Genomic DNA, 12,991 nt, shown 5'->3' with positions numbered 1-12,991 from the left:
TCATTGTACTGTTATATTTTCCTCCTTCTTACTAGAAAATAAACAGTGTTATTGCTTCAGCACTGTACAAATGTCTAGTTCCTTATCAACCATATACCTAATTAATGGTCTTAACACCAGTTGATAATCCTTGCCTGTGTCTTTTAATTTCTTAGAGGATTATCAGTGACAACTTTGTAATTTCTGTCATTCCTTCTACATTATTAGCTGCTATATTTCTGTGATTATAGCTCCAGTTCAAGAGGGAAAGTTGGTTACCCTATAATACAGTTCCTACTAAAAAGGCAGGATAAAAACTTAATTTTTTCCCTTCAGTCACCAATTTTCAGAGTAAAGTCAAAAATGGGTTAAACTCCACCTCAGATACGAGCTCTGGCTTTCTATTTTCTGTGTAGTATTATGGACTCATGAATTTTCCTTGATTTTTAAAATCTGATTGAATTACTTGGATCACTACAGTTATCCTTCTTTTCATGCTCATCCTTCACGTTCTTTTTCATTACACCTTTGGACTTGTGGGACCTCTTCAGACTGACTTCTTTATTCTTTTGATAACAACCTCATCAGTTTTTTTTAAATGTTTAAAAATTTTGAGCTCACAGTATAATGAGCACTGTATGTCTCACCTAGATTAGCCAGTGGTTAGCATTCTGTCCTATTTGCTTTAGTTTCCCCCCTCCTCTTTTCGTGAGGTAAACCATTTGAAATTTGTTATAAACGTGATGCTTAACCTCTGAATACTTCAGCATGTGTCTCCTAAGAACAAACATTCCATTACATAGCTAAAATACCATCATCACCTCTAAGAAGCTTACCATTAATATAATAATACTCACTATATACTTCGTATTCATCTATCTCCAATTATTCCAAGAATGTCTTTATATCCTGGGGGAGAGTGTGTTGATCCAGGATCCAGAGAGCATCATTCATTGCATTTGATTGCCACGTGTCTCTTATTTTTTTGACGTTTGACTGTTTTGAAGAGTCCAGAAAGTCGAATGTCTTACAGAACATCCCATAGTCTGGATTTGTCTAATTGCTTCCTTATGGTTAGGTTCAGGGTAAACTTTTTTGGCAAGAATACTACATAGGTGATGTTTGCCTTTCTAAGTGCTTCACATCAGGAGACGCATAATGCCAATTTGTCCCATTATTGGGTGATGCTAAGTTTGATCACATAGTTAATGGTTAGAGTTCCACTTTGTATTAACAAATTATCCGTGAGGTGATGCTTTGAGTTCACGTGAAGATCACGTGAATATCCTATGCCCTGAAGATTTTTAACTCAGTAGTTTTAGCATTCACTAGTGGTCTTTACCTAGATCACTTAACATTGCTGGTTGCAGTGATAGTTTTCTGATTCTCTCATTCCTGTTTATTAGCTGGCGTTCTTATATAATGAAGACCTCTTTCTGCCTGCATTTGTATCCCTGTGGCTGCAGATTATATTTAATGTGTTATAATCCATTACCATCATTATTCTTTTTGATGCTAAGATTTGGCCTGTGGTAATGACCCCATTAATTTTTTAAAGCCTTCTTGCTTTTGAAGGCCTTCTGGCACAACAAGATGTCTCAGGCTCACCTTGTACCTTCCATGTCCCATTCCTGGGATCAGTTGTTACTCTGATGAGCCTTGGTTCCTTTTAGTGTGGATTTCTGTGCTCAGTTCATCTCTGTATCTTCCTTTATCTCAGTCCCAACATGGCCAACACAGTCAATGCTGCTCTGAAGCCTTTGGAAACACTTTCCCGGATTGTGAACCAGCCCAGTAGCCTTTTTGGCAGCAAGAGTGCTTCTAGCAAGAGCAAGTCTGAGCAGGATGCCCAAGGAGCTGCTCAGGACTCTAATAGCAACCAACAGGACCCAGGTAGGGAATCAGCCAATGGACTGGAGAGCTGGCCGGGTGGGTGTAGTTATTTTATGGGCATGGCATCACAACTGTTCTAGCTTGGTATTGTTTCCCTGGGAACTTGCTGGCCTTCCACAGATCTGTCATAGTGGCGTGGGAATCTGCCCCACAAAGAATTCCTTAAAATTGCAGCCTTATTTGGCTATCCTCACACGTAGCCTTGTCTTTTCCTTTGTCACCCATTCATTTATTCTCTGAGAACTTGTAAATTTGCCCAGGGAAGGGACCTTACTGTCTTACGCTTGTCTCATGGTGCCCTGCACATAGGCACCCTTTGATTATTTTGCTGGTTGGTTGATTGTTTCAGGCGAGCCTGGGGAAGCAGAAGTGCAGGAGGAGGATCATGATGTCACTCAGACAGAGGTGGCAGATGGGGATATCATGGATGGGGAGGCTGAAACCGACTCAGTGGTGATTGCTGGGCAGCCTGAGGTGCTCAGTTCACAAGAGATGCAGGTAGGGAGGCAGATCACCCAGCATACCCCTGTTGTGGTGCTGAACCAAACCCCCAAGTGGTGTGGGTGGGTGAGTACTTTAGATCCTTGCCTAAATGCATTTGTCTATTTTGCAGAGGAGCACAGATGATAATGCTTAGTAGATGCTCAGTAAATGTGTTTGAATTGTATTAAATGAGGGGTGGGTGCAGAGCCAGGATGCCATATACTATCGATATAAAATGGAGTAGATCCCAACAAGAAAACATAGGCACGGGTGAAATGTTGATATAGAAAGCTGGCCTGAGCCCTCTGGGCCCAGGGTCTTTGATCTACTTGGTTCTGGCCATTAATGGACTCTCCCTAACATCACTGTTGTGCCTATAGCACCAGCTCTCACTGGGGCATTCAAATGGCAGTCTTCTACAGACCCTAAAGAAAGCATTGTAATTTCTGGAGCTGGTAGCAATGGTAAGAAATGGGGCCTACAGTCCTGAGCTGCTAGCTCTAAGGAGATCTGCATGTATTCCTGAATTCCTGAAGAGTATAAAGACTTAATCTGGTCTCAGATAACTGGGATGGACCCATTTGAAGGACAGTCTGAGTGTGGATTGGCAGCACCTGGTAGTTGCTGTGCTCTTAGCACCAAGTGTGTGGTGTTTATGTAACATCCTGTCACATACTATCCTAGAAATATATGCTCCCTTGCTGGCTTTTTTTAGGGTTGAGCACCAGCACAATGATAGACTTGTGTGCATCCATATATATGTTCTATTTCTCTCCAGGTTGAGAATGAGCTGGAGGACCTGATAGATGAGTTGCTTGAGAGGGATGGCGGATCTGGGAACAGTACAATTATAGGTGAGAGCCCCAGAACTGAGTATAGCCTCTTCCTTTGCCTCAGTCTCTCTCGGGAGGACCCTTTTTCTCATCATCTGCTTGCTCAGCTCTGCCTAAGGGCTCATAGCCAGCCTAGATTGCTGCTTGTCTTGATGTTGACAGTCTTACAGATGAGAAATTCACAAGCCATCTACAGACCTGTGGCTGGTCTGAAGTGTTGCCTCTGTGGGGGAGGTGGAGGGGGTGGCCATCAGTATAGATAATACATCAGGCACATCAAGAGTGTTTATTCATGGAGGCCTAGAGGAGGCTATAGAGGCTGTAGGGTGAGAAAGTGCTTTCCTTTCAGTTCTTCAGTGAATCCAGGAGCTTTCTGCCTCCAAGTCTCAGTAGTGTAAAAAGAGTGATCATTCCCTAAGGATCTTTTACAACTTTTACAGCTGAGTTGTAAAAAAGTTGCTTTTTACAACTCAGGAAAAACAGCAAAGGTACTCTACTGTCACCTGGCTCCAAGGGTATATGTTACTTGTTTTTATTTTATTGATGAAGAAAATCAAAGGATAAACAGAAGTAGACATGTATTCTTAAACTTGACAAGGCTTTTTCACACCCATTATCCTCTGCGGTTTCACAGTTAGTGGGATTGGCAGGGCAGATGTGATCATCCCATTTTACAGTTGAGGAAACTGAGACTCAGACAGGTAAAGTGACTGGCCAAGCTCACCTAGCTAGTCAACAGCAGAGAACCCAGGTCTTCCTCATCCAAAAAAAAAGTGGATATCTGCTGGGTGTACATAGCTACTTTAGGCCCACCCAATCTGGAAAGGGAAGTCCTCTGTTGTTCAGTGAAGGCTCTGCTCTGTAACCTTCAGTGAGCAGAAGTGGAGAGGATGAATCACAAGAGGACGTGCTGATGGATGAAGCTCCTTCCAACCTCAGCCAAGCTTCCACCTTGCAGGCCAACCGAGAAGGTGAGAGTGCCGAGGCCAGAAAGGCCTCCCTTCTTGCCCTGCACGTCTGACAGACACTATACTAGGGTTTTCCTGGAGGCAGCTGCCCACATGTGCAGAATAAGGAAGCATCTGTCTGCATGCGCTGACATACACCATCCACTTTATCCTCAGCCAGTTTTTCCAATAACATGTTAACTACTGCTTGCCCAAAAGTTTGTCACTTCTTACTTGGTTCGCTTTCTTCTCACCCACCTGCTATCATCGCTCCAGATTCCTTCTTACCAACAGGATGCAGTCAGTAGCAAAGTAGGGCTGGAAAGGCAAGGGGGCACCAACAGACTTGGCTCCTCAAGCACCACCCTATAGCCAGCCTCCACATTCAGCCGCATGGCTCAGCATATTGATGCATTGGTTGGCACTCTCAGGAAATCGGGGCTGGCTCACTAAGTCTGTACATCACCCCAGATCTGGTTCTTCCTCTCCTAGAGTCAAATACCCCATCGCCTTCCCACTCAATCTGCTGGCCTGCACAGTAGCCTGTTTTCTAGCTACTCAGTATAGTCCTCCAATGTGCTCCCTTTGTTTTAGATTCCATGAATATCCTGGACCCTGAGGATGAGGAGGAGCACACTCAGGAAGAGGACAGCAGTGGCAGTAACGAGGATGAGGATGATAGTCAGGATGAAGAGGAGGAGGAGGAGGAAGATGAGGAAGATGATCAGGTGAGGGGGGACTGTGTTTGGGTTGGTTCAGACATCCTCTTCCGTGGGAACACACAGCTGGAGAAAACCAACAGTCTGGGTTGCTAGCCTCAGCGCCTCCCTCCCTCATGTGCAAATGTGGCCATGACACCAGACTTCAGAAAATCCTTACCTCCAGCAATTCTCCATCTCCTATTTTCCCCTTAAGGAGGATGATGAAGGTGAAGAGGGAGATGAAGACGATGACGACGATGGCTCTGAAATGGAATTGGATGAGGATTACCCTGATATGAACGCTTCTCCCTTGGTCCGATTTGAGCGCTTTGACCGGGAGGATGATCTCATCATTGAGTTTGACAACATGTTCTCCAGTGCTAGTAAGACACAGGGGCTCAGCTGGGTTTTATCTCTTGATTCTTATACCCTGAACTAGAGCAGCTATCAATCTGATACAGAAAGCACCTCTTTTCTTATGCCAACTTCCTGGGGCAAGGGATATCTGAATCCATCTCTCTCAGTAAGTGTATACCTAGAAGGAGGGATTGTGAGAGGCTCCTTTTGTTCTCTCCACCTCAGTAAACAGGCAGCCAGCCATTTTAGAGCCTGGACAACTTGATGATTTGCTTGAATTAAAAAAAAAGTGAGACCAAGGCTGACTGCATCAGGCACCCATGTGTACACTATAGTGATAGGGCAATCACTAATCCTTATGTCTGTAACACTGGATCTTGAGAGTTTGGATAGACACCTTTGAGCTTGGCATTGGGGAGTAGATTTGAACACATTCACTCTGTTCATCAAGAATGCATCTTTTCGGAGGAGAGAGTGAATCTCTTCTCTCCTCCCCCATCAACGTCAAAGTTCCCTTTTAGCATCCAATTCTTAAAATCAAGCTGTCTTGAGAAGGCAGGTCTTTACTCCCAAATCACAAGCATGATATAGCAGAGAACACTGAACTGTTCTGGTCTGTTGTCTTGGCCAAGTAGTCTCTTACCTCTTTGAGCCTCAGTTTGTCACCTTTGAGCCTCAGTTTGTCACCTGTAAATGAAAAATGTGAAAAGAAAAAAAAAATGGGGTGGATTACATAATTTTCAAGATACTTTCTATTCTGCGATTTTCTTTGCACTTTTGTGATTTCCATCAATCTTCCTTATTAAGTTGAGCCTCTGTCCATTCAGCAAATTGAACAAATATTTGAGGAGTGCCTACTGTGTCCTAGGTGCTAGGGATACAGCAATAAAAAAGAAAACAGTCCTTTTCCCTCATAGGAGCTTATGGTCTATTAGGAATTATGAGTAAGCAGGCATTACATTGTAGTATGGTAAGAAAGCACAGAGTAAAGGGTTTTTAGGCCCATTTGTAGAATCAGAAAAAGTGATATCTAGGCCAAGAACAAAAAGTACAGGTGAAGAAGGGGGAGAGGAGTCGTCAAGGTGGAGAGAACAGCATGTTTCTGAGGGGCCTACAAGCATCACTGCGGCTTAGTATAGAAAATGGATTGGGAGAAGGTACTATTTAGGAGGCTGTTGCAGTATCTAGGTGAGAGATGGTGGCATAAGCCATGGTAGTGTCAGTGATCGTAGATGAGGCATGGGAATGAGGGAGAAAGGACAAAGCTCAGGTTTCCGTGTGAGGAAGTAAGGCCCAGGAGACATGGTTCTGCTTGAACAACCATAGAAGAAATTTCTTTTTGGCACTGACCCCTTTGCATATTGTCCTTGCAGCAGACATCCCCCCATCCCCAGGAAATATCCCTACCACCCACCCACTGATGGTACGCCATGCAGACCACAGTTCCCTGACGCTGGGCAGTGGCTCTTCTACAACGCGTCTCACCCAGGGCATTGGGCGCAGTCAGAGGACCCTGAGGCAGCTGACGGCCAACACAGGCCACACCATTCACGTTCACTACCCTGGGAATCGTCAGCCCAATCCTCCTCTTATACTCCAGAGGTGAGTTACAAGGAAGATTGTTGGGCTCAATGAGCTTCAGCATTGTCTTGACCTGGGGGGATAATGCTCTTGTCACACACACAGATAATGTATTTGTCCTGTTTCTTTGTGGATTATATGTGCAGCCTTCGGGAGAATACCAAATTGTATAACATGTTCTTCTGCTTAAGTGTCCTGTACATACATTCAGCAGTCACTAAGCATCTCATATGCCAAACACTTAGCACTTAAGATATGGTCAGGACAGGATCCCTGCCCTTTGGCTTAGAGTTTCTCCCACTAGGGAGAAACAATTTTAGAAGTGAAAGGAAGGAATATAGGTATCATAATGGTCAATGTACAGACGGTAGTGGGTGTACAAGAGAGAGATTATACGCTAACACAGTGCCTGATATTATCAGTGACGCTCACTCTGTTCCAGGAACTATGGAGTAATACGCAGCCTTAGCCCAAAACAAGTTTGCAAACTGATGGAGTAGTTAGAAAAGTAACTAAGACTTATGTGCACTGTGATCAGGTCCATAATAATGTCATGCATTTCGTAGAGGATACAGAAAGGATCTCACAATAACAGGTTGCAGTGCCCCTGTGGATGTACAGTGACCATGGTACCCCACCATCACCCTACAGGTTGCTTGGTCCCTCTGCTGCTGCTGACATCCTTCAGCTGAGCAGCAGCCTTCCCCTACAAAGCCGAGGCCGGGCCCGCCTCCTAGTGGGCAACGATGACGTCCACATCATCGCCCGGTCTGATGATGAACTACTAGATGACTTTTTCCATGATCAGAGTACAGCTACCAGCCAAGCAGGCAAGTTTATGTGGTGAAAGGGTAACGTTTGTCTGGTTCTTTTTCCCTGCTGAGGGAAAGCAGAACAGTATCTGCCCTGCCTGGAGAAATCCCATTTTATAGGAGCCAGAACCACTCAGTGATTTAGCCAAGGGCAATAAAAACCGTTTTACATCTGGATACCTATGATGTTCCAAACCTTGTGATAGACATTGGGTCCTGTTAGGGAAATACTGCAATTTTTGGATCAATTGATGCATGACAATGCCAAGAGTCTCACTCTCCTTTGTTTCCCTACAGGGACCCTGTCCAGCATCCCCACAGCCCTGACCCGTTGGACAGAGGAATGCAAGGTTCTTGATGCTGAGAGCATGCATGACTGTGTTTCAGGTGTGTGGCAGTTTGGTTATCAGGGCAGTAGTGAGTCTTCCAGGGCTGGGACAGTGCATGGAAAGTTGTTTCCCTGGTTCTCTGTGGCCCCAAGCTCTGCCTCTTGGCTTTCTCCCCCACCTCCCCTGAGCAGCCTCCGATCTTTGCTTCTTTGGTCCAGTTGTTAAAGTGCCCATTGTCAATCACCTGGAATTCCTGAGGGATGAGGAGCTGGAAGAAAGGCGGGAGAAACGCAGGAAACAACTAGCTGAGGAAGAAACAAAGATAACCGACAAAGGCAAAGAAGATAAGGAGAACAGGGATCAGAGTGCACAGGTGATTCCCAAGAGCTGGGAGGACTCATCTTTGGCTATGTCTGCCTTAACTTTCCCACGGTTTTAGCATACATGTGGTTGGCCCCAAGAGTCATTGAAGATTCTAGGACGTTCACATTGAAACTGAGAAATGATCCACTTCAAATTCACTGTACACTTGAATGGTTTTTAGGAGAAAAGAATTCAAACCCAGGGGGAAAATTGTTTCTCTGGTGTTTTGCTGGGGAAAACTGGAGTCAGAACCAGAGCAGCTCCTGACTCAACAGCTCCTGACTCACTGTACAGTCTCTACTTTCAGTGAATATAGCTAGACAAGAACAATGACCTTGACTAAGCCCATGCTCTTAATGGTTCAATTCCGTTTCGGTGGATTGCCTTCTTAAGTGTCAGGGAAAACTTACCAATATGATTCCATTCCAACATTCGAATAAGTTGGGCTTAGGCTTCAGATCAGAGAAAATGTTCCTACCCTGAACCCCATGACCACATGTCATTTTCTAGGGCTCAATTTGTGAAATCTCTAACATGATTTTGGTTTTTCTGAAACTTCTGGAACCTTGAATAGTATAGCTTTGAAATAAATGAAGTAAATGCTGATAAAAATACAAGGAAACTAAAAGACTTGAGTGAAAGACTTTATTATACCTCACTCAACAGGGCATCAGATTTAAAAGGATATTGAAATGTTCAATTATGATAACAAGCTTGATCTAACAAATATCTTTGTATAGAACTTTTGCCTAATAAATAGTAACATTGTTTCAAGCACATGTAAAGGGATAGGAAATAAGCCTGGCATTTTGTAAGCCGGAGTGTACAAAATGAGCCCAAGGAAGGGAAATATATATAGGTGAAACTTCTAAGAAATTCTTGCTTGTCTCAGCGATTGTGTTCAGGTCATGTCCTATGTCCAAGCCCATCTCCAATGTGGTTTTTATTATCCTTTCCTCTCATTGTTTAGTCAGCCCCCTGACAGTTTCCCCCTTGTCCCCAAGCAATCCTTGAGCATGAGTATGTATTAGAGAAATTGGAGGTATGTTTGCATGCTAAAGTGCTCATCTTCCATCCAGGTCATACGTGTCATATGTGGGAGATGGCAACTATTAAAGTTGACCTCTATCTCATGTGCTTGCAAAGTCCCACATTGGTCTGTCCCTTTTCTTTGCAGTGTACTACATCTAAGACAAATGACTCCACTGAACAGAACCTCTCAGGTAACTCTCCCTCCCTTTTCCCCTTCTTGATAATTGGTTGGTTTTTTATCCTGACCCAAATAGCTGGCCCAAGTGGGCTGAAGATGAACGCTGGTGCTCTGTGGGATGAGGTAGTAGATTGTATAGTTTTAGGGTCATACCCCATCTTGGAGATAACTATACAGTCTACTGTCTTTCCCACGGTGGTGCGCTTCCCCTCCGACGTGCTGTGTTTTTAGGTTCTCATTCTGATTATGCTGTACTGCGTTCTGGCATGTGTAGTGAGGCCATGTGTCCTGTCCCCTTTACTTACCCCCATGGTGTGGTGCTTAATGAGAACACCTGATGACAGTGGTTCCTAAATGCTAGTCCTCAGTGGAAATGAACAGAATAAGGGAGGTTTAATGAGTTTCTCAAAAAGCTGAGTTTGTTCATTTTAAAGGACTATTATAAATTACAGAGATTATGTACTTCCTACTTCTTTGGTATCAAAATATTTTTATTAAATGATATTAATGGGATTTTTTTTCTTACTTGGCTAAAATTAAAAGTTGGTGACCCTGTGTTAGTCTCTTGTCTCTTTTTATTTTTTCCTTTTTCTATAAATTTCGTGGGTCTGTGGAATCTAAAAGTCTAAGAATGTTGCCTTGAGCAATCTGCTTTTGGCGAAGGTAGCTCGGTGGGCTAAATGGTATTACTACTATATGCTTTCTATTCCTCCTAATTTTCCTAACGTCAGTAGCCACTTTGTGATTCTAATAACTGGTCCATATGGTATTATATGTTTCCCCCACCCCTATTTCCTCAGAACTTTCTTCTGCTTCCCTATACCTTCTGTCTCCTTTGGCACTTGAGTTGGGAAATGATTGTACCAAAGCCTACACAGTATTTTTTAAAGCAGTGAAAGAGGGTAGGTGTCCTGGTGCCCTGAATCTGGTAGAAGGTCTTTGAAAGGGTCTGTCATCAGGTAAAATGGCCTTTTGCCTGCTGCCCTTGCTAGAGGATTCTGCTCATGCCGGGGTGAGGTAGTAAGTTGTATTGTTGTGGGGTAGGGATTTTAAGCCCCAATTAGAAGATAACTATACAACTTACTACTTTCCCTGGTGTGTTGCATATTCACATTTAGTCTTAACACCATTGCCTCCATCAGACAGAGTTGTAGATGTTCCTTGGATAATCAGGACTGCAAGAAAAGGGAGGTGGAAGGGGACAGGTGGTATTTAGGGTGAGGCAAGTATTATAAAGTGACTTGAACTCTCCCCCTTCCACCCAGGGCACAGAATGGATTTAATTCTTAGGGTCTACAAAGAGTCAGATCTTTTGGTTCTTGGGACTAAGATAGCACTGTGCCTTAGCCCTCATCCTGAGTATACCAGACCAGCCACGAGCTGTTCCTAGGAGCAGTTGGTGACTGAGGGGAATCCTGCATCACTGACTGAGTGGGATACTTGTTGTGCCACATGTGCTGATTGAGTGGCTCCCCCGGTCCTTGGCTGATTGCCTTTTAACAACCCCATTGTCGTTCTTTCCGAGAAAGATGGGACTCCCATGCCTGAGAGCTACCCAACAACCCCATCTTCAACTGATGCAGCTACATCTGAGCCCAAGGAGACCCTTGTCACTCTGCAGCCCTCACAACAGCAACCAACACTCCCACCCCCACCAGCCTTGGGAGAGATTCCTCAAGAGCTGCAGTCCCCAACTGGAGAAGCGGGAAGCTCTACCCAGCTATTGATGCCTGTAGAGCCAGAGGAATTGGGTCCCACAAGGCCAAGTGGAGAAGCAGAAACAACTCAGATGGAGCTATCCCCAGCTCCCACTATAAGTGAGTAGAATTTCAAGGTTTGGGGGTAGGGGTAGAACAGGGGGGAAGAATGGACATCTTTGTAGTTCCTCTTTACTCTCTTACTTTAGAGAATTTCTAAAGTAGAAGCTCAAGCCCTCACAGTAGGGTCTCATATTGCACATTACCTTTTTAGCTAAAGTTGAGGTTTCTTTCTTCTCTGTGTCCTCAAGTGATTATATATACATCTGAGTGTCTTAATGATACTAGTGATGGTGCCAACAGTTTGAGGTGATCACTCTGTTCCTGGCTATCATGCCATGCTTATTATTTTATTATTTAACTTCTTTTAAAAACAATCATCCAAAGTAGAGGGTGTTATCTCCATGAATAAACTGGAACTCAAAGGTGAAATAATTAGCCGAAGGTCACTCAGTAAGTGGTTGAGCTGTGATTAAAATCCAGATCTGTGTGACTCTGGAGCTTGCTTTTCTTCAACATTTCCAGGAATGGGCAAGCACGTGACCGCACACTTAGCAGCTCTCCCATCCCAGCCAACACCATTTATCTCATGGCACTGTTTCCCACTGGTTTGAAATGGGGCCTCAAAATTCTTCTCAGCAGTGTTCCAACAGGGTAAACAAGCCTGTTTGCCGTTCCTGCTCTTTACCATACTGCCTGTGACGAGCTCTGGAAAAACCTTAGGGTGTAGGGGGTTTTGCCTTAAAGGAACCTTGTTTGTTTAGACAAGCAGAACCAAAGAGCTTGTGTAAATGATACCTGCAGGAAATCTGAAAGTGACAGGATCCCTTACCTGGGGTGCCTAGAGAAGATGTTTCACAGGCATGCTTGGAACACCATAAATGTTTAACAGATAATAGAAAGGGCTTGAGTTGAGTTTTTTAAAGCAAATGAGATTGAGGGGGGAGCATCAGGCCAGCGTGAAGTGAAGGTGAAGAAGTGAGAAGTCTGATCTGGCTGCTTCTTAATTCAGCCTCCCCCTCTTCGAAGCAGAGATCTAACCTCTCCATGTGACTTCCTCCTAGCCTCTCTTTCCCCAGAGAGAGCTGAAGATTCTGATGCTCTGACAGCTGTCAGCAGTCAACTGGAAGGCTCTCCCATGGACACCAGCAGCCTGGCTTCCTGCACCTTGGAGGAAGCTGTGGGTGACACCTCAGCACCTGGCAGTTCTGAGCAGCCCACAGCAGGCAGCTCCACTCCTGGGGATGCCCCACCAGTTGTGACAGAAGTGCAAGGCAGGAGTGAAGGGTCAGGGGAACCTACCCAGCCCCCAGAGGACAGGTAAGCACTGTGTGAGTGAGAGGAGGGCAGGGTGTGTTGGTGGGTATTTCAAGCCACATTCATACTTAGTAACCAGTGCACATGCTTTGTATACTGGGGAAATCAACTTGGCTTCTGTGAGAAAAGGGGTACTATAGGAATATTTTATAAGTGGAAAATATAATACAGAGAACTTGAAAATGATTTCCTTTAGCTCTACCCCTGCATCCTCTGAGAGTTCTTCCACCAGAGATTCTGCCGTGGCCATTTCTGGAGCAGATTCCCGGGGAATCCTAGAAGAACCACTGCCTTCAACAAGCAGTGAAGAAGAAGATCCTCTAGCAGGTGAGCTCCATGTGTGCTCAGGCCATCCTGGGGCTGTTTAGGCTTCTAGTAACCCTTGGCATGGAAATGCCCACCAGTCGAACCGTTCCATCCAGATGGCAG

The 12,991-nt window shown here is 44.6% G+C and overlaps 1 protein-coding gene across 15 annotated transcripts in view; it reads left to right on the top strand.

Moving 5' to 3' along the window:
* Positions 1-12,991, top strand: part of HUWE1 (HECT, UBA and WWE domain containing E3 ubiquitin protein ligase 1) — a 143,427-nt gene that overhangs the window by 113,841 nt on the left and 16,595 nt on the right. For 14 of the 15 annotated variants that reach the window (XM_068533919.1, XM_068533916.1, XM_068533920.1 and 11 more), the window contains 14 exons: positions 1,700-1,872; positions 2,222-2,370; positions 3,134-3,209; positions 4,061-4,159; positions 4,730-4,863; positions 5,051-5,219; positions 6,567-6,795; positions 7,426-7,604; positions 7,884-7,973; positions 8,134-8,288; positions 9,456-9,501; positions 11,018-11,305; positions 12,310-12,565; positions 12,759-12,889. In XM_068533919.1, coding sequence (XP_068390020.1) covers positions 1,700-1,872; positions 2,222-2,370; positions 3,134-3,209; positions 4,061-4,159; positions 4,730-4,863; positions 5,051-5,219; positions 6,567-6,795; positions 7,426-7,604; positions 7,884-7,973; positions 8,134-8,288; positions 9,456-9,501; positions 11,018-11,305; positions 12,310-12,565; positions 12,759-12,889 — 2,174 coding nt within the window. The remainder of the gene's footprint in view (positions 1-1,699; positions 1,873-2,221; positions 2,371-3,133; positions 3,210-4,060; positions 4,160-4,729; positions 4,864-5,050; positions 5,220-6,566; positions 6,796-7,425; positions 7,605-7,883; positions 7,974-8,133; positions 8,289-9,455; positions 9,502-11,017; positions 11,306-12,309; positions 12,566-12,758; positions 12,890-12,991) is intronic. The other variant, XM_068533928.1, reaches the window with a different exon arrangement.

This window comes from Eschrichtius robustus, chromosome X (assembly GCF_028021215.1).
Source record: "Eschrichtius robustus isolate mEscRob2 chromosome X, mEscRob2.pri, whole genome shotgun sequence".
Taxonomy (NCBI): Eukaryota; Metazoa; Chordata; class Mammalia; order Artiodactyla; family Eschrichtiidae; genus Eschrichtius; species Eschrichtius robustus.
This window is presented reverse-complemented; position numbering and strand designations above follow the sequence as displayed.